This window comes from Engystomops pustulosus, chromosome 2, assembly GCF_040894005.1.
Source record: "Engystomops pustulosus chromosome 2, aEngPut4.maternal, whole genome shotgun sequence".
In the NCBI taxonomy this organism is placed as follows: Eukaryota; Metazoa; Chordata; class Amphibia; order Anura; family Leptodactylidae; genus Engystomops; species Engystomops pustulosus.
Window position 1 is genome coordinate 66,178,153 of NC_092412.1, and position 21,182 is coordinate 66,199,334.

The 21,182-nt window shown below is 39.9% G+C and overlaps 1 protein-coding gene across 4 annotated transcripts in view; it reads left to right on the forward strand.

Annotated features, from left to right (window-relative positions):
* The first annotated feature begins 986 nt into the window (after nucleotides 1-986).
* Nucleotides 987-21,182, forward strand: part of ITGA7 (integrin subunit alpha 7) — a 103,923-nt gene continuing 83,727 nt past the window's right edge. For 3 of the 4 annotated variants that reach the window (XM_072135107.1, XM_072135105.1, XM_072135106.1), the window contains exon 1: nucleotides 987-1,497. In XM_072135107.1, coding sequence (XP_071991208.1) covers nucleotides 1,325-1,497 — 173 coding nt within the window. In that variant the 5' untranslated portion in view covers nucleotides 987-1,324. The remainder of the gene's footprint in view (nucleotides 1,498-21,182) is intronic. The other variant, XM_072135104.1, reaches the window with a different exon arrangement.

The window sequence follows — 21,182 nt, forward strand, 5'->3', positions numbered from 1 at the left end:
CTTGTTGAGGCAGATAAATCTTAATTTCGCACGGCCGCAATACAAAGCGGACAGCCGTGTGAAATTAAAAATCGGTGTGCATGCGCCAGTGCTTTCCTAGGGCTCAGTGACATCACCGGCTCTTGGGAGCGAGGGAGGGGGTAGCAGTTTCACACATGCAAGTCGCGTGCATTATTATGATTGTGACCAAGCGCTAAGCATCCTGTGTCAGGGGCACAGGTGCGCCAAATGGGGTAATGTGATTTGTGTATAAATTATTTTTTGCCGAAACTGTGGAATTTATCTGCCTTAACAAGACCACCTCCAGCATTCGTTTACATACCCTAAGGTAAAGGTATGTTTAGGTCAAAATATACCATTTTGAAATGGTAGGTTTCCTTTAAATAGTTACTGATTTATTACCATAATAAATACTTACAATACATATAAGTATATAGTACATAAGTACAGGCGGTCCCCTACTTAAGAATACTCGACTTACATACGACCCCTAGTTACAAACGGACCTCTGGATATTGGTAATTTATTGTACTTTAGTCCTAGGCTACAATAAACAGCTGTAACAGTTATCACAGGTGTCTGTAATGAAGTTTTATTGTTAATCCTGATTTTTATGACAATCCAACATTTTTAAAATCCAATTGTCACAGAGACCAAAAAAGTTCTGGCTGGGATTACAATGATAAAATATACAGTTTCGACTTACATACAAATTCAACTTAAGAACAAACCTACAGACCCTATCTTGTATGTAACCCGGGGACTGCCTGTACTTACTTAAAATACATAGTTAAAATACTCTAAGTTATATAAAATAGGCGCAACTCAAGGAAACTTAGGCTATAAATGAAGAGATTGTAGTGACAGATGTGGTTATTCGGTGACAGCTGTAGTAGTATGTTCTCCTATCAGCCTGTAGATGTCACTGTTGTAGTAAGCGCCATTGTTATGCGCTGGTTACCGGCACTGTCCCCCTCTGCAGGCAGATAGCGAGTCAATATCATGCAGTACATTGATGCATGAGCTCACTGATGCAGGAATTACTGGCGCGAGTGACGTCATGCTGTGAGCTGGTGAGAAGTGACGTCAGCCTGGTGTGTGGTGACAGAAGCAGCGAGGCGGCTCCTCATCCACCTGCTCCCCGGCCAGGGGGCTTGTCCTGTGTCAGAGCCTGCCCCTGCCTTATCTCTGTCTGGGTGCCGCCTGGGTGACAGCAGCGGGCAAGGCTGCAGTTGTTGGAGTGACCTTGCCCACGGCTCAGCTGCTGCTGGCAGGAGGGGGATCCTCGCTTCATCCTGTGGAGTTCCGGCAGTCACTGTGCAGCATGCCCGCAGCATGGGCAGCGCTCCTCACCCTGTGCCATGTCATGTCCGGGGACCTGGTCAGGGGCTTTAATCTGGATGTCACACACACTCTCATCAAGGATGGGGACAAGGGCAGCTTCTTTGGATTTTCTGTTGCCTTACACAAGCAGCTGAGACCGGAGCCCATAAACTGGTGAGTCCATCACTCTGCCCTGTGCCACCCAAGAAACTTTCAAGAAGGTGCTGTAAATCCACCTGATTCTTCATATCCCAATTTATCAAACCAAAGTGACCCATAGTCCATTAGATGTGTTATCACCTGGGCATTGGGATGATTTTCCATCATTACCAAATTAAAGTTTAAAGTCAGCTATTTGCTACAGTGGGGTCATCTCCAATGACCCTATTTACACACAATTCTATCTGTGATTGAATTGGAAGTTTTATAGAAAGATCAGATAATCCAATCCGGATTCCCATGGTCACAATATTGTGCAGTGGGTTATTGTAAAGTCACATAAGATGAGATTTCCATTCATAACTGACTCTTCTCTTGACTGAATGTAAATGTTGTTATGTATCATTGTCAGAATGTACTTTGGTCTTTAGAAAGTAAGTGTTATTTTTCTTGGCATATTATAGTATGATGATTTCTAGCTTCGCCTCTAAGAAATTTTTAACTTTTTAATAAACAAACTAGACATCAAATCAATACTGAAGTGCAATATCAGGCCCAAAGGGTATAGTCTCATATGCTTCTGATATTGTGCCGGAGTATTGATGTACACGGATGCAATTTATGGCACTAGTCCGTAAAATACCTTGTGTGAGAATCCATCCTTACTGAGGTCATAGTAATGACAGCTATGTAGCCAGTTTGACAGGTGTCACATCATGTTCAGCATGTTATAGGCGTCCTCTGTGGTCATCAGTTCATCTTATTATAATTTTACTGAACTGCCTACAAAGTTTTATAGCAGACTCGACAAATGGAGCACAATGTTACGTGGGAAAGTTTGGAAGTACATGTAGGTACAAATGGATCTAAACAGAAGACATGATCCCTCAGCTGGATGGACTGCACTGGCAGGATGGGCTGATAAACACAGCCACCCAGTCTTTAGTAAGCCACTGGACACTGAGAGGGGCATTTATTATTTTTGGCGCAGGGTGGCGCTGGAACTGTGCTATATTTTTCAGTGGGATGTAAATTTAGGTGCAAGTGATTAGTGAATTGGCGCATGGACTAAAAGGTTTATAGCTCCCTAGATCAGCTATTAGCTGCTCTCTTTTTGCTCCACCAATTGTGCCAAAATACATGTCATAAAAGTTGAAGCGCCAGAAAACAAGCGGCACCAAACATCTACAGTATCGGAAAACACCAATATTGTGGCGCCAACACTTCATAAATTCCGGCGCAAGAGGCACAGTAGGATAAGAAAAAAAACACCACCAGTTTTCCGTTTGAAGTGCTATAATCAATGACCCCCTAAGTCTATCGCCATACATTACATATTGTTTCAGTGCAGATTTTTGTGGATATTTACACTACAGAGTATTAGAGGTATCATTCAAGTGAATGTGATTTGGAAAAAGCAATGTACACATTGTGAGGCATTTAATAAATTGTGACCCAGTTAGATGTGGCACAAAGGGTTTATGAATTGCTGCACAACGGTTTAGAACTGTCTCCCCATTCATGATGGTCAATTAGAACTCCATAGACCTGCATTTTGCAGCCCTAAGGGTGGCTTCACATTGGCATTCTTTTTTCACCTGAGTAATTTTTCACTGAACCTATTTTGGCTTGTGGACACATACAGATTGGTTTCCTCTTCCTGGCGTCAGTGATTTATCACCGATGCCTTTCTGACCCATTATTTACAATGGCCTTTTTCACACTTTCCACAGTTGTAAGTGATCACAAAATGAACAGGTTCTAAATTGATCACTGATCAGTGATAAAAACAGAAGTGTGAAAAAGCTAAATGAAAAGTATGGGTCAGTAAGGTATCAGTGAATCTGATTCACTGATTCAATCTGTATGTGTCCATAAGCCAAAATGGGTTCAGTGAAAAATCACTGATCTAAAAAAAAAATACCAATGTCAAACCACCCTAAGGCCCCTTCTGCACTCCCGAGTGTGATGTGATGAACTCGCATCACACTCGCAATGCGTGCTACCCGGATCACACAGCCCGAACGCTGCAAACCGGAACTGAATTGACATGCTGGGTTCAGTTCCGGTTTGCAGCGTTCGGGCCGTGTGATCCGGGCAGCACGCATTGCGAGTTTCATGCAAGTTCATCGCATCACACTAGCGGGTGTAAAAGGGGCCTAAGTGTGCAAAAAAAACATTGTTGGAAAACCAGAAGCACAGGAAAAGTGGTGGGATTTCAAATTTATGCCCAAATAGTGCACCCAAAAAAAGAAAAGATGTGAGTGTTGGAAAAAGACCAACACTTCATAAATTGAGCATAATGAGCGCAGCAAGGCAAAGAAAAAAAAACAGCTTTCTGCCGAAGTCAAAAAATAAATACCCTACAATGTTTTCTCTTTTCCACACAAAAATTGTTTTGCCTATCAGGAAATATATTAATAATCATATCACTTTTCTGCTCTGGCTTCGCGTTTTTTGGATGGATTATACTCTGTATGAGCTTGTGTATTCCGCAAACAAATATTGATGTGGATTTCAGGCAGATTTTTCTTGGAAATAATGTCGGGTTACAGATAAAAAAAACTGTATGCATATCCGCATAAAAACGCACAACACATAAAAAATGCAATTTGTCCACATTACACTACCCTTAGGGCAGTGGTGGCAAACCTATGGCGCTCAGAGCCCTTTCTGTGGGCACTCGCCCCAGGACAGAGTTCACCAAACAGGACCAAATCCATCAAATCTTCCTGCAGTCCTAGGCAACTTAGATGCTGCTCTCAGCTCTATTTTACAGCAACACTTCATTGACTGTTTGGAACTGTTTGATAAGTGAGAAGGTGTTGAAAGAACTGCATTATATTTGGAGGTCCTCATTTTGTACCCACCGTTCTCTCTGTACAGAGAGACCCTTCAGAGAAGATGCAATGATAATCTGAATATGCCCTCCTTCTTTCCACTGTATTGGTGGCCTCAGGCGGCCGATACAATTGAAAGATGTCGAAGAACAGGTAGCAATAAGTCATTGCCACGTTGGCACTTCACAGTAAATAAGTGGATTTTGGTTGCAGTTTGGGCACTCTGTCTCTAAAAGGTTCGCCATCACTGCCTTAGGCCCCTTTCACACTTGCGTTTTTGACGTGCAGAACTTGCATTGCACTCTGACCCATTATAATCAATGGGTCTTTTCAGCCTTGCATTTTTTTTCACGCACAAAAGCGCGTTTTTATAACACGCGCTTAAATCTCGACATGCTCTACTTTTCCAGGTCACGCTCGTGAAAAACGCACCATACAAGTCTATGGAGATGCATCAAAAACACATTGCACTCTGAGACACTTGTAAGTCCAATGCAAGTGCAATGCGTTTTTCACGCATCAATTGCCATTGAAAAGATAGACCTCAGTCCTGAGTCCTTTCACGCGCATTACCTGCGCATGAAAAATGCATTGAAATTGCATTGAAAACGCGCGTGAAGAACTGAGACACTGAACAAACTCTGACTGAAAACTTATTGCACTCTGATGCAAAATGTCAGTTTTTCACTGACCAAACCCTGATCGTACCCTGATCAGCCTCTGACGTGAATTGCAACGCTAGTGTGGAAGGGGCCTAAGGGTGTCATAACGTCTGCTGGACGTGAATATACCATGATACGAGCCACGCTCAGTCAATAGCTTTAGACAGAATGCTCGTTTAGCCCAGAGATATAGATTTTTGGCTGCCACTTTTTCAAGTTTCCTGAAGTTGTCCTACTTAATCATTGCAATGTATCTTGGGTTTATTCCCTTTGTGATACGTGTGATAAGGTACCTCTTTAGTCTCACTTTTGCAACTTTTTGTTTCGGTGTGCGACTTTTTAGTCCCAAATAGTAGTTGCGGAAGTAAGTCTGGGTCTAACATGCTCTGTTTTATGACTTATTAGGTGCAAGAATGGGACAATTTTGGAGCCCAAAAGTTGTACAATTTGAACAAACATCGAGCTTTGGTACGTTGCTTGATTCTGCACCTAAAAAGTCGCAAACTGCGAAAAGTTGCTCGAAAAAGAACACAATAGGAGTGATACATGTCCCCCTATGTGTTCCTGATGAAGAAAGGGAATGCACCATTACCTGACAACTCTGATGAATTAGTCATTGCATGTCCAGTTACTCTATGAATGCCAGGACACCTACTTTACTAAAATGTAGTTTGCCAATCCTGCTGAAATCGTTGGTTTAGGTCCACTTTACTTATATGTATCACCATCTTATACTCCAAAGGCAGAAGAATGTGAATATTTAGATAGCACTTTTATATAGGATAAAAGAAATCTGGTGGTTATCCTACTGACTGCCCTACTATTTACTGGTTACATGGTCTAACAGTGTAAGGGTATATCACACAGGGCTGAACTTCTGCATTTATTCCAAGTGATACATTTTTTGTTGTTATGTATTTCATTGCAGAAGGGTTTTACTCTTTCATGTAACATACTCCATACATGTAGCACATAACTTCATGAAAAGTACCCTGCAATGCAAAGGTTGAGCTGCGCCCCCTCCCACAGCAGAATCGCGGCATGAAAATGCATCAGAAGAAAGCGATGTAACCTGTTTTTTGATGCTTGTGGAATTGCATCTGTAGTAAATTTCAGTTTCCACACATACTCTTAGTAGATTTTATGCAGCATGTGGATACGCATACATTCAGACATACTTCACTGCTTCTGTATGATGTCTTGGATAGGATCTCCTTATTGGGGTACCAATACACTGGGGGGTATTTATCAAGCTGTCTAAGAATATGCATGTGCTTAGTTGGCAACCAATTACAGCTCCCCTTTAAAATATTCATGAGCACTGGTAAAATGAAATCTGACCTGTTATTGGTTGCCATGGGCAACTAAGCACATTCTTACTCTTAGGCAGCTTGATAAATCTCCCCCACTGTGTGGCCATGGAGCAGCCGACCGCAGTTATGAAGTGGCTGTTCCCATCCAATTAATGCCTTTTATCATTAGTTCATTACAAAATTATTATTTAGTGACATATATGGTTAACATGATATAATAGTTAAATAATAATTTTGTAATGAATTATCAGAGAAATTTGTTAATTGGCTCCGCACCCGCACCATGTATTTCCGCCCTTGCACTTACTTCGTTATCAGTTGAGTTTTAACAAACCAGAGTTATTTACCCAATGTGAATATGGAATGAATAACATACCCAAATCTCAGACTGGAATGTGTAACATGGCCATGGAAGAGAACGCACGTCTTGATATCAGAAGTGCTGTAGATAACTTCTCCTCTTTTACAAGACTTGGCATGTTACATTATCTGAGAAGTATATTATTTGTCTTATCAATGGAATGATGTGTAGAATGCAATTTATTTCTCCTGCCTTGTCAAACTGGAGTACAGCTAAGGATGTAGATGCTTCTTATTATATCCAATAAAATAGTCATTAGGAGGACACATGTATGGGGAACATTGGCAACTTTATGTCTTATGTCCTATTATATTCATTTTACATAAAGCTAGATACAGTTTCTATTGTATACCCATGATGTAAAACTAGGCATTCAGTGTGATACATTGTCTATTGTAACTATATATTGTTTAATAAACTTTAATGGAATAGTTTAGTCTAGTTGATATTCCAACATATACCAAATGCACCGGAAAAAGAGAGTCAATTTTTAATTTTGTTGGCTGAAGAGAACCCTTTGGAAATGCATAGTATATATACAGGGAGCTTTTTCCTAAAGTTTTATGTCCATTGTGTTCAGTCCCAGCAGTGGCTTAAAATAAACCCCTTTGGCCTATTTTGGAGAATGGAGCCCTGTGGCTGCAGCCCTATTCTTATGGCTCCTTCTACTGTAGTCCTGGCACCAAAAAATCCAAAGAACAGATGATGGTGTGTGTGTCCCAACTAACCTAAGTATTGTTCTTCAATATAATGCATGACAGAGGTAACTTCTTTTGTAGCAGTTCTTTTATCATAGAGATGGTTTGTATAAATCTCTATCCCGACAATTTAGCTGAGATACTGCTTGACTCTCCAATCTATCTGAGTTTCATTGGTTTGACTATACATCTATAAATATAAGTGTTGGTGCTTTGTGGCATAGTAACTGCAATCCTAATACATGGTGAATTGGTTATAGGTAACATATATTTTCATTACTAGGCAGTTAGGTCATTCAGGATACAAGCTAAACTGAGTGACTGTTGCCATTCTTTATGCCTGTTGTAAATTATGAAAATTTTTGTTATGTGTATTTTTGTGAATGAAGACGTATCTTGAGCATTCTATCACCATGTTCTGCTCACTACTATGGGACTTAATCTCTGAATGCATGAGTCTACTCTGGCATTTATCAGTCCTATCATACAATTGTGTTTATTTTCCATATAAATGTTTGCTTAGATATACTGTGGTTCTCTATGTTGATTTTTGAGATCTGATCTTGATTTTCTTACCACATTGTTATTATGGGGCTTTTTTTCATATATATGTTTGCATTTTTGGATGGCTTGGTAAAGTAAAGCACCTTATTGATGGACAAAGCATTGCTTATTTATGTGCTGGTTATTAAAAAAGGGAATGAAAGGAAATATTATGTAAATCTACCAATGTCTAAGCTATATGTAAATTGTTGATCACTCTTGATTCTGTTAAAGTATTCATATGAGAGCAGCAGGTTGGGAAGTGTTTCACAACTAAAATAAAAGTCTATTTTGCCCTCTTTTTCGTTAGAATAAGACCTGGCAGAAATTAGGTGTGAAGGCGGCTGGGTATGCGGCTGCTTATACTGCTCCACCCTTGGATTTCTAACTTTTCCAGATTCATTCACATACTGTAGAGTTTATACGTCCCGGTTTGGAGTCATGCATGGGTGTGATAGGGGCACATATATGTATCATAAATAATTACAGATGAGAAGTAGTTACCTTCATACAAATATTATTCTGAAGAAAGTTATGGATTCCCAGTCAGATTATTGTGTTGAACTTTATTGCGGTCATCCTATTTGGGAGCCTCAGATCATTTCAATGTACTTTATCATATGTGAGGAAAGTCTCTTATGCTTCAGGTACTGGGATATTCTTGAAAGCTAGAAATAACATAATTGTATTTATTGTGATCCATGCCATTCTCTTATGTTCCTGACTATTCCATAATGACTTGCATAATGATGATAACCTATATAATCTTTTATAAAACATTCTAGCTTATGAAGACCTGTCATGATTTGGGCATTTTTTTTCTTTTTTGGATTGCTATGTCAGTTTCTTGTATAAGTACAATAGTTGCCAAATACGGGTCTCCCAACAACCTTTAAATGTCCATGTAGTGGCACTACAGGAAAATGTAAGCATAAGGGTACATTCACACGACCGTCTGGGGGGGATGTATATGCGGCTGCAAACGTCGCCATAGACAGCAATGGCGGTCCGGTGGCTGTACATGGTGGAAAAATAGAGTATTCTCTATTGTTCCCCATGTGTATGGCCGTGCAGCGCTGTTTTCTATGCAGAGTGGACGGGCATACATGTCAGAGTGTCCAAAATGGGATCAGTTCTATAATCTCAAAATTCCATAAGAATTTTAAAACTAGATAGCACCCCAGTAATAGCTTATTCATTGAATAGAAATATCTTAAAGATATGGGACCACTTATCCTGAGATCATGGTCCAGTAAGTTTTGGCCGTGGCTGCTGTGAATCCAGAGGTGGCCCTGCATGAGTTCTGAAAGCACCTCAGTAAGTAGGCTTCCCTTTTTTTCTGAAGTGAAATAGAAAGGAATAGAGAGTGAGCTGTGCATGCATGTCCACCTGTTTATTCACAAAATCTGGGGGATGGGCTCTCCATTCTATGTTCTCAAGACAGATGCAGGTCCCAGAGACATTTATAGCAAGTAAAGGTCTAAGGTGAGAAGACCCATTTCAGTTGAAATTTGGCTAAATATAATTTCCCATTGGCCTAACCTTTTTGTTTTGTTTTCAATTAAATGTTTTGAAGGAAAAAACTCACCTTCTCTGAGCAATATCCACTGGGGAAATGTAATTACCCATAAAAAATACTGACAGGGAGGGAAGCTTCTTTTTGGGAAGGGATACTGGAAGGGTGAGTGTCGAGAACCAGCACACATGTATGAGGATTTCAGGTCATGAGGCTTTACTTTACATTTCAAGAAAGCTGGGCAGAACTTATAATAGATGTACAGAAGTCCCCGGGTTACATTCAAGATAAGTTGTGTAGGTTTGTTCTTAAGTTGAGTTTGTATGTAAGTCGGAACCGTATACTTTATTATTGTAACCCCAGCCAAAATTTTTTTGGTCTCTGTGACAATTGGATTTTAAAAATGTTAGGTTGTCATAAGAACCAGGATTAGCAATAAAGCTTCATTACAGACACCTTTGATAACTGATCGCTGATTATTGTAGCCTAGGACTAAAGTACAGAAAATTACTAAAATCCAGAGGTCTGTTTGTAACTAGGGGTCGTATGTAAGTCAGGTGTTCTTAAGTGGGGGACCGCCTGTATATTAGTAAATTTCCTAATATACTGCCTCCCACACTTACACACATGGGGTAAAGTTGCCAACCCCTTTAAGGCTGTATTGTTTGCAATGGCTGTGCTCAGTATTGCAGTTTTGCCTCATTGCTTTAATTGTAATGTACAACGCTGTGCATTATGTAAGAGTATGGTGTTCAGTAGTGAGGTGTATACAAATGAGTGGAAACATTTACCTTGTTTCAGTGTTTTGTTAATATAATGCACTTGTCTCTATTGAGGTTTTTTAAGATCATTGATTTTATTCCATCATTGCTTTTACAGTATTAATGGTCCTTGATCCACTTTTCGCCTCTGATCTCTTTTGTCGTGAATTGATTTCTCACCATCCCGGAACCAATTAGTTGCTAAATCATGAGTCATTTACAGTATATACTACAGATACACCATTGCTACAGTGTAAGTATACAGTGAATAGAGAGCTAGTGGTGCCATCAGATATTACAGAGTAGTTTTCCTTTCTAATTGTATACAGAGACTCCTGATGATGAACAAGCTTTTCAGTAAATGAACCAAGGAGCCAAATTTAGTAAATGGTGGAGACAGTGTTTTCCGTTAATATTACTCATGATGACGTGAGCTAAACTGTATGTGCCACTTGCTGACTACGGTATACCTTGTAGCTGAACAATATAAATATCTCTAATGGAAATGGGACCCAGAATAGGAGGTGCACAGACAGTGTTACTATGTCTGTGGTGGCGACACTGTCTTAAAGTAAAAGAGATTATTTTAGGCTGGAAGTGGGATTAGCGGGGATCATATTTTACTCTTATGCTTATTCATATATGTTTACTGGGTAAACCTCAGGTCACTCTTATTTAGATCAGACCATTCAGTACTATTCACTATACTGAAGTTTTACTATTACTTTATGATGTAGCAGAAATAGATTAAAAAAAACCAATTTGTTTATCATCCTCAGTCCACATGTTAATTTAGAAAAGATAAGCAATAACTGTGGTTGCACACATAAGATACGAGTAGTCTAATGCAGTTTTTTTGTCAAGATCAGTGATATGATCAGAAATGTATGCCAGGCTCCTGGTACAGTAGAAGATAGGGAATCGAATGGAATGAGCATTGTCGTTTTCTAAATGTTTGATCTTTTTTGTCAGTAAAGGATGAGCTTACATAGCATGCATGTCTATGGCTTGGTCCACAACTAGGTCATAAACACAGCAAGCTTAAAGGGGAGGAAAAACTTGGAGCCGGGTTGGGGAGGGCTTGTTAAAAAAATAACCATGTACTAACCTCGTCTGGCGTTCTTACTATCCAGCACGTGGTATGTGAGAGTAGTGCCCCATAATGTTTCAGGGGCATGGAAGCCCAAAAAAATTTTATAGAGCACCATTGGTGTTGTCCATTCAAGAAGTTCACATGCATTACAGAAAAAAAGAGAAAGTATGTAAAAAGGACAGTAAATTACGTTGAATTGGTACAAGTGGAAGGAGGACTCTGCCCATGAGGGCTCACAATCTACAGTGTATTGGAGGGCTAGATGGAAATACTAGGTGAGGGAGCATAACAGAGCTCTTATTAAAGATAGGTTTCCAGGTTACATTTGACCTTTGAAATTTTGGAAGGTGGGGGACACTGATGTGTTTTGGTAGAAAGTATGGTGGATGCATGAGCGAAGTCCTGGAGATAGTTGTGAGAAGAGCAGATCTTAGGAGACTAAAGCAGAAGGTCACTATGCTCTATGCTCTACAATAAACCTTAAGCTTGAAGCAGTTTGTCTTGTAAAATGTTATGTCTTCTTTTGGCTTTTCCTAGTTAAACATAAAGGTTATTTATCTGTAAACTTGTGCTGGATATCAACCCAGCCAAAAAACATTGACCTTTTTCCCACCTCAGATACTGCTCACGCTTCTTCAAAAACACTGAGCTTCCTTGGGTGTTGCCTTCAGTTCTTCACATGGACACTCTAACAAGTGTCACACGCATAAGAATAAAGTGTAATATGCTTAGCGCCCAAATAGTAAGAGCATGGAAACAAACACTATACCCATAAGCAACAATGAGAGACTTTATTAATCTTGTACATAGAGTTAAGATTGTGTTAACATGGAAAATGCATGTAATTTAGTCTCTGAGTTATGGAGTTGTGGACCTTGGCTGTACAGTTTATATGTATATAGGCAATCTATGGAAGTAGGACATCTTTAGATATATTGTGTAGAGTAAAAAACCTGAAGGAATTCTTAGACTGTGTAGAACAAAGCACTTTGGGATATACATTTTTTGTTTAGTTGCTTAAATGGGGTTTCTAGCCTTGAATTTTGTATGAAAAAGCAGTTTGTATAAAAAAATGCACTCTAAGAATCTCATTAGAATGTGTACCAATTTATAATAAAATGGTTTTTAGTCATCTGTGTGTAGAAAATTGCACAAAATTTATGTCAGGAACTGAGTTTACAGTAGAAATTTGTAGCTAGAAGGTGTATGGAATAAGGCTATTGAGTACAAAACTCTGTATTAGACATAATAATATGGTAGATGTAGGTTATGAGATTTTATACACGCTTGGTTTCATCTCCACTCTATGTCTTCCGGTATGATGATAGTGATAGGGGTTTCTTTGATGTTGTGTTTCGAGAACTTGCTTGGTCCTGTCTAGCTCCTGTTGATGTTACAATAAGGTATACAGAGAGAACTAAACATAATACTAATGTTAAAGGGGTATTCTCATCTGCGCATTCACATTTAATTAAATTCATTTGCCACATGTAAACATTTCTTCAATTGGATGTTATAAAAAAAATGTTCCTGTGTGAAGATAATTTCTCATAAATGTTGCCATGTTGTCCCTTAGAAACCAGATAGCTTCCCCGGATACGACCACGTCACACTCTGGCAGCAGTGGCCAGACATGCGCTAATGAGCTCTGCCTGACCACCTGGATTCAGCGATCATTACCACAGGGCGGCTGTAAGACATGCAATAACTCTCAGACATTTAATATTCAGAAACTTTTTGTTTCTTTGTGCAATCTCTCCAGCAGAGGTGGCCGTAACCAAGGACACAGTCTTGTTTCTAAGGGATCATATGACTACATTTATGATAAATTATCTTCACACAGGAACATTTTTTTTAATAACATCTAATTGAAGAAATTTTTATATATGGCAGATAAATGAAACTGAATGTGAGTGCCGAGACGAGAATACCCCTTTAAGCTTATAATGGCTATAGGGGCACAAAGTCACCTCTGCAAATTCACTGAGGCACGCATATTCATACCCACAGCTCTAAAGGGCTGGGCATCTTACCAGTTTGGCATAGAGTGTCCAATATTACAGTATTGTTTCTTAAACTTTATTTTATGCAAATTATATGCAGAGGATACTCAGGGTGTGTAGTAGCTACTGTGAGCTTCCGGGGATAAGGTTACTCCACAGCCCAAGTAGCCCTGCAGATCTGCCTCCTTGCCCGGCTGTGTAGCTTGAGAATATGGCGGCACAGACCGCGCAGACACGGTGACTTCCAGCACTAGTAGCTTCTGTGCAGAGCTCCACTCTATCTGGTGACACCCTGGGAGCCATTGTGCCTGTGTGGGCAATGCCACGTTCACAAGCAGCAGGATGTACAGGGGATTGACTCTGCAGAGGCTGTCCGAGGCTAAGGCTTCTGGGCACCCCAGGAGCTCACAGAGGCTACTCCATGCCCTGAGTAGCCTCTGCAGGTAATTTGCATATACATAAAATAAAGTATAAAACATGATAGGTAAGTTTACAACAAATAGAAAAAATGTAAGCAGCAATTGGGAATCTACCCCTGGATCTGCTAAAAAAAAAGTACGGTATATTCCAGACGGTACCAGCCCAACTCAGCCCCTTGATTGGAATATGGCTAGGGTTTCTTACATGTCTAAAGAGCTTTTCCCAACTCTGTAAAAGTATCTTCTATCAGAATTATGAGTTGTGATGTTCCTCATAGAACATTGTTAATAAATTGACTATAGGGAATTACCATTCCCCTTGTAAATTGGGACCGTGCCAGCTGGATGTGTTCCTGCACAGTCTGACAAGGTTCCATCAGTGCTGACAGTAAGTGTCACTTTAGTGAGGAGGGAGAGCATAAAATACTAAGAAAACATGTTCCAGAGGCATTGTTACATTAGACATGTAAGAAGAGGTGATAGGACTCATATATTGTGTATGGTTTACATGGAACCAATCTAGATTGTGCTGAATAAAGATAATGCACTCCTCTCCAAAACGATATTCATGCCAAGAGGTCATTCAGGCAGACTCTCCCATGCTGTGAAGATCCAAACTTGGGGTCCCTGAGGCAATGTATTCCTTCCCACTGCACATTTACTATTCCCAGCAGGATGGAAATATGACATGCATTATGCGTCGCCACTGCTTTCTGTGTGAGAACGCCTGAGAACCTACTGAGCATGAAATATGATATGTGGGATAGTAAAGCAGGCAATGATTTTACTCTGGACGATATGTTTGTAGCTCTGTGTTTTGCTTCCCTGAATCACTTATGGCTTGGAAAACACAATTTACTGTGTTAAATCATTGCTACTGAGCTATGTATCTGTCGTGGGTAATGGGGCAGTATTTATAATGCGCCGTATGCTACAGATCATTAAACGCAGTTGGTTCATAAGGTTCCTTATTGCCCATCATGACCTGTTTGCTCTACGGATGAGCCTGCATTATTCACAGACATGAGCCTCTCATTGAAATCTTTATTGCTTCATTGTAAACTGATTTATAGATGCTTTAGATGTTTCTATGTTTTGGCATACACATAATTATACCCATCATTATACCTTAGCTAGGGGTACTTCTGCACCCAGACCCATTTCTAGGAACATGTGGGGGTTGAAATTGTATTTGTATTGTATTTCTGGACAGAGCTCAATCCTTGTGCTATTTTTTTCTGGACTTAGGCTACAGTCACACAAATGTGTGCCCGCCGTACCGTAGCATTGGAGGCACATGTTGGCCCACAGAAGAGGAGGTGAGCGTCCCTCTCCATAGCGAAACATGGCGCACAGCGCCGAAATACAGGGTAGGATAGGACATGTCCTGTCTTTTCCCTGGGTACGGAACGGTACGGTGCCGCACGTGTGCAGCACTGTACCATTCTGTACAGCTCTGTGCGCCCATTGCCAGCCAATGGGGGATGTATATGCGGCGTATATACGGCAGCCGTATATATGTTCCCCAACTGCTGTGTGAATGCAGCCTTAGCCTGGTTCTGGAGTTGTTTCTGGATGGAGCCCAGTTCTGGATCTATATTAAGGAATGCACTTTAGTTCTGCTGCCGTATCACCGTACAGAGCTATTATATTTTATCGGGGAGGCAATTTATTTATCTAAATGACTTTGGGGAGGGTATTTTTTTGAGTTACACCCTGTTGGGTAAATCTCCTAGAACCTGCCATGTCTACACATTGAGAATATACTTCAAGTGCATTTATATGCATGTGGAAAACTATCTCAGATGACCTGGCAATTCTGGCCCCTGACGTATGAAGCTGGTTGTGTTCAGTGTCAAGAAGCCCAAGTTCTGTTGGCTCCATTTATACTAACTACAACTGACATAGACTAATAAACACCAAAGCAATAAGTCTGGGGTACTAGTCACACCTACATGAAATAATTTCGGATGTCAGAGCCAATTCTATAATACTGTGTCTTTGTTCAATAAAATCTACATAGTTTTGGATGTAAATTGTGGTTTGTGTTTAATAGATCTACAGGGCTTAGGAAAGAGGCACTTTGTTCACAATATTTACTATAGGGATACTAGTAAATGTGATATAAAACACCATTCTCTCACATGTACATGAAAAAGTACAGTTCCACATACAGTATGTGTACCAACCTGCCTCACCCAGCATAAGTAGTGTACAATAGAGGCAGTGTTCAACGCTGTGTAGTTTATGAAGATCATGGGGAACTAAGCCAATGCTGCTGTAGGGGATAAACTGCTGCTCCTCTCCTAAACACTAACCCAGTGTCTCAAGTGTCGTGTATATCCTTAGTGTTACAATGTGCCCATCATCCTTCCACTAACTTTTATTGACATTTTAACAATGGTTACCTACTTGTCACTCAGAAACCGCTTCCGTATTTGGAATAGGAGATGATTTACATATGGCTTCCTTGTGTTTGGTGCTTAGATTCTTATGTTATTTCTGGAATGAACCTTTTTTTCTATACTGTGCTAAGAGACTCATTAGGGTGAGACGTTACTTTTTTGGACTGTTTTAAAGCATGCGTTTTCGGTCCATTTAAAAACACATGCGTTTTTGAATGTTTTACATGCGTTTGGCAGCTTTGAACCCGTTTATCTTCATTTCTAGAAGTGTAGGCAGCTGTAGAACAGATGACAACCAGCCAAACACATGGTAAACATTCAAAAACGCATGCATTTTTTAACGGACTGAAATGCCTGATTTAAAATGGTCCAAAAACGTGACGTGTGGCATCACCCTCAGGTGACAAAGCTGCACCCAACGTGGGCAGGCCACGGCCTGCGATTGCAGCAATACACAGTTATAGAAATTATGCTAATCAGCCTGGGATGTCCCCCATTACAATACAAGTTCCACCCGTTCACAGTGCATAGAGCAAGTGACATGCAATTTCTATCATACAGTAGGGCTAATAAAATAAAAGACGAGGCGCTCTCAGGCTGATTAGCATAATTTTTATAACTCTTTATTGCTGGAATCGCAGTGTATAAAGTTATAATAAAAGAAATTGCTAAGTACGATCAGTAAACCTTATGGTAGATGTCCTTTTAACGGCAACATTACAACTAGACTGGCAGGCAGAGTGTAACTTTAGGGTACAGTAAAGCTCCATGGCTCCATCATTTGTGTGGGATTTTATTAGATCTGGAGAACAACCAGAGTTTATACTATGAACAGGTATAGACTTTACATACAGTAAATCTGCTGTGTTGTAGTTCCGATAGAATAGCCTATAGTCAGCAGCAGGGTGAGAGTCTGCTGACCTTGCGAGACAGAAGTAAATTGATAGCATCTATGATGTTGCAGAGGATAAGCTTAAAAGACTAATATGTAACGTATCACAAGAATGCAATAAAAATAGTTTGGCACAAAACCGAGGTCTAGGTTGAACATGCCAATGCTTAACCTGGAATTACATATTCTTTGTTTTGCTATCCAGGACATTTTTTGATTTGGTCTTAAAATATAGTGGAATCTGCTGTAAGGATGGTAAACTTTGGGGGGTTGTTGGGATTGCGTGGCTAAACAGCTACCATTTCTTCTCCTGTATATTTGCTTTAATTATTAATATAAATTCACATTCAATCAATTTATTTTGAAGCTGAAATTGCTATATTTTCAAAATTTTCACTAAACAAAATGACTCCAAGACTCCAACTCCACATTCCGTTTTATAATTACCATTTTATTACTATTATATTATTTTCATGTGGATATACTATGTTATTGTGGTTGTTTATTTGTGTTTTGTGGTCCTCCTTCCTTCCTGTTTCATTTGTTATCATAAATGTAGAAAAAGATGGTAAATAAAATGGGAAAAAAAGACTTTGCAGGTGCTGACAGGGAGTGGTGTTCTGGGGACTGAATTTAGTTTTTTTAAATTTATGTGAGTACAATAATTTCCAGAAACATTCTTAATGGGAGCGTCTTTGACTCTCCCGTATTTGGGGTTGAGCTGAGACCTTTTTGTGGTTTAAATGCTCTTGGAATGTCAAATTCTTAAAGACAATGAATGGATGGAAATTAAAAGTGTTTAACCAATTCAAAACTGGTGTGCATCTTAATACATGCAGGGAAAAGAAGAAGAAGAATGTGATTAATAATATACAGAAGAAAAAGGGAAGAATGTTTGGCAGAACTAGTGGTTGATCATTAAAGGAAACCTACCACAAGGAATCTACTATCAGATCTGATGGTGGGTTCCTCCTGCCTACCTCTTCCCTAATCTGTCATTTAATAATCCTGGAACCTAACCTAACCTGTTAAAAACTTAAAACAGCCTGGCCGGAAGAATTATGGAAGCAGCTGAAGTCACTTAGGCTTAATTCAAACCTGCGTTCGGACCTCCAATCATGATACCGGAAGTCTAAAAGTTCCGTTCATTTCAGTGGACTTGAAATGGAAAAAATAACTGAGGTTCAAATGCAGGGGAGAACTGGGCCTTAGCTAGTATCCGTAATGCATATTGAATGGCAATTACAAAAGCCACATATTATATCATGTACAATAATGTCTAAGACAGGAATAACCCTTTAGGTAAGAACATGGCAGTCAAGGGAGCCTGTAAGTCAGTAGTGTAGTATAAGCAGGGGCATAACTAGGAGAGGCAGGGCCCCATAGCAAACTTCTCAATGGGGTCACCCTTCCCACTTAAAAATATACATATTACACTCATATATACACACATTTATATACCTATATACATAAACATACAGTTCTGCTCACATTTATACACTTGCACATACACCCACACATATAGAGCATATATGAACACATCACAAACACATAAATACACAATATACACATACACAATATACACACATATACAGCATATATACATCACATATATGTCATAAACATATTATGCTGTTCAATGTGCAGGCTGGTCGGGCTGGTTAGTGTCAGGTCGGATGATGGGGACCCCTGACACTGCAGGCCCCATAGGGGCAGCTATGGCTACTACCACTGTAGTTATGCCCCTGAGTATAGGCTCAAAACCTCCAGTACCAAACTGTGCTGTGTACATAAGCCCTTTGCCAAAGTATCTGATGTGGAGAAATGTCAAGCATTAAAGGAAATCTACCATCTCGGATCTACCTATTAAGGTAGATCCGGAGGGCAGGTTCCTCTAATAAATGCTATTGGAGACCCAGTAGCCTCTTTCGATCCTCCTACTATATCTTCTGTGTGCAGCTCCTGGTAGCTGCGCGCACTCGTCCACGCTGAGCTGGCGGTGCGTATGCTGGTTTCCTAAGCCTGGGTTACTGCATGTGCAGTAGCTCCGACTTCGGAGTCGAGTACATGTAGCTGCCAGCTCCGCATACAAATTCTATGCAGGGCGCGGAGGACTGCTGAAGATCTCGGGGTAGGAGGATCGAAAGAGGCTCCTGTGTAGCCGCGCCGTGTAGCTTCAGCTCCGGCTACTCCACCCCCCAGTAGTCTCTCTCAATAATTTGCATATTATGGCAATAAAAGATTTTAAAAAACTTATCGGGCACTGAAGGATTAGCCATAAAAAGGGCTCAGATGGCATTTATTAGAACCTGCAACCAGATCTACCTTAATAGGTAGATACGAGATGGTAGGTTTCCTTTAAAAGGCTTTATCCACTTATTAAGACATCATCTTTTAAGTTTGGCACTATTTTCTTAATTTTTGATGCCATGTCTCCTTGTTTGACATGCCTGTTTGGATGCTGCTTTGTGAAGATAGGACAGCAGGCTTACTAACATTGGGAGTAACTTAAAAAATAACAAACTGGCACATGACTTGAATAATAAGGATTTATTTGCATGTGGTGTTGATCAACATAACATACACTGTTTGACATTGCACATAAATTAACCAAGGGATGGATGATGTGACTCATTGTAACCTTATGTAATCACATTATCTTCACATTACTTGTGATAATGTAATGAATGTAATGTAATGTAATAAATGAAATGCACAATTCAGTCTGATGGGAATCTGCATAGAATACCAGGTTTCTGATTTTTCAGCACTTAAAATTCATATTGAAAAATAATTATTCAGGAGTCAATAATTGTCACAGAGCAGAGAACAATAGGTTGTCAAGTGACCTCGTCCCTCTTCTCCCCCTTGAGAGCAGATGATGAGGAGACCAGTTCCTGCCTCAGTGCTCAATGTCTGCTGCTGTTCCAGTGAATATTGCATGAGGCAGTAAATGCTGCTACTCACAACCTTTATGAATATTTATACACGAGAACACTGCTATTCCCTCTCACCCTGCCAAGGAAAGTGTGGTCGTAAGTTAAGAAAACTGTCGGTGTGAAGAATTGAACCGGCAGTAGGATATTGTTGCATGGCCAAGTGGCGTATCTGAATAGCAAAGATGTACGGAGAAATGGGGACTATTATCGAACTTCCAGATGATAAATATTTGTATACTTTTATAATATCTGTATTATTATCTTATTATGCTTGCTGTCATTTTATGGGCACCTTCACTATCCTGTGATTGGCTGATAATTGATTTGTACCTGTGTTGTACTTCATTGTTCTAAATTTGCTATACTTTACACCAGTATTTACATATTGGAGAAATAAAATCACTCGCTTATCACAAATGTTAGCCTTTTAGCTTTTGACCTTCATTAATATGGGTCACTGACTTTAGATTAGGGAAGCCAATGGAAGGAGAGGATGAAAGTCAACTATATCTGTAGCCTTCAGTTTTATTAGCCCAATAGCCACCAAAGAACTGCTCAGTCTGATACTGCCCAATAAGCGGTGACCATGTAAAATTGAGCAGGGACTTCTCTTTGAATGCCACATCTTTTGGGGTCTTGTGAAATACAAATCTCCCTTGTGTATATTGGAGGATTATGACTGTGATGAGAGGTGATGTTGTCTCAGCTGGTCTGGGACATGATAAATGATTCATGATTTGCTGAAATTGGAAACCGATCAATAGGATTGGGAAGGTTTACAGGCCATCCAGCTCCTCAAATCACCACCTCATCAACCATCCCTTATGGCTTCATATGGTAAATGCCAGAGCAATATTATGTTGCAGATGCAGACCATGGTGGACCATATCTATATAGCCTCTACACAGCTAATGAAAGTGATGGCTTTAATAGAAACCCATATGTATCGGAATATCTACTAAAAATCCACAGGAGGAAAAACATGCCATTTTTGATTGTTGCAGAAATATTTCAGATTTGCTCCACCTTTTGTTTGCATTATCAAATTTGCATATTTTAAATAACCAATATCTAGTGTCCTTAATGCTACCTTCATAAATAGGTGCCTTTTCAATAACACTGGGGAAAAAAAAACATTTTGTGGTGCCTGGAGTTTTTCACCCAAGCCAGGTATTGTTGAGCTGCTGATTCCGAAAATACCTTCAATTTCTCTCTAGTTTATGAGCTGTTGATTGTTTCCATCAAGAAATAATTT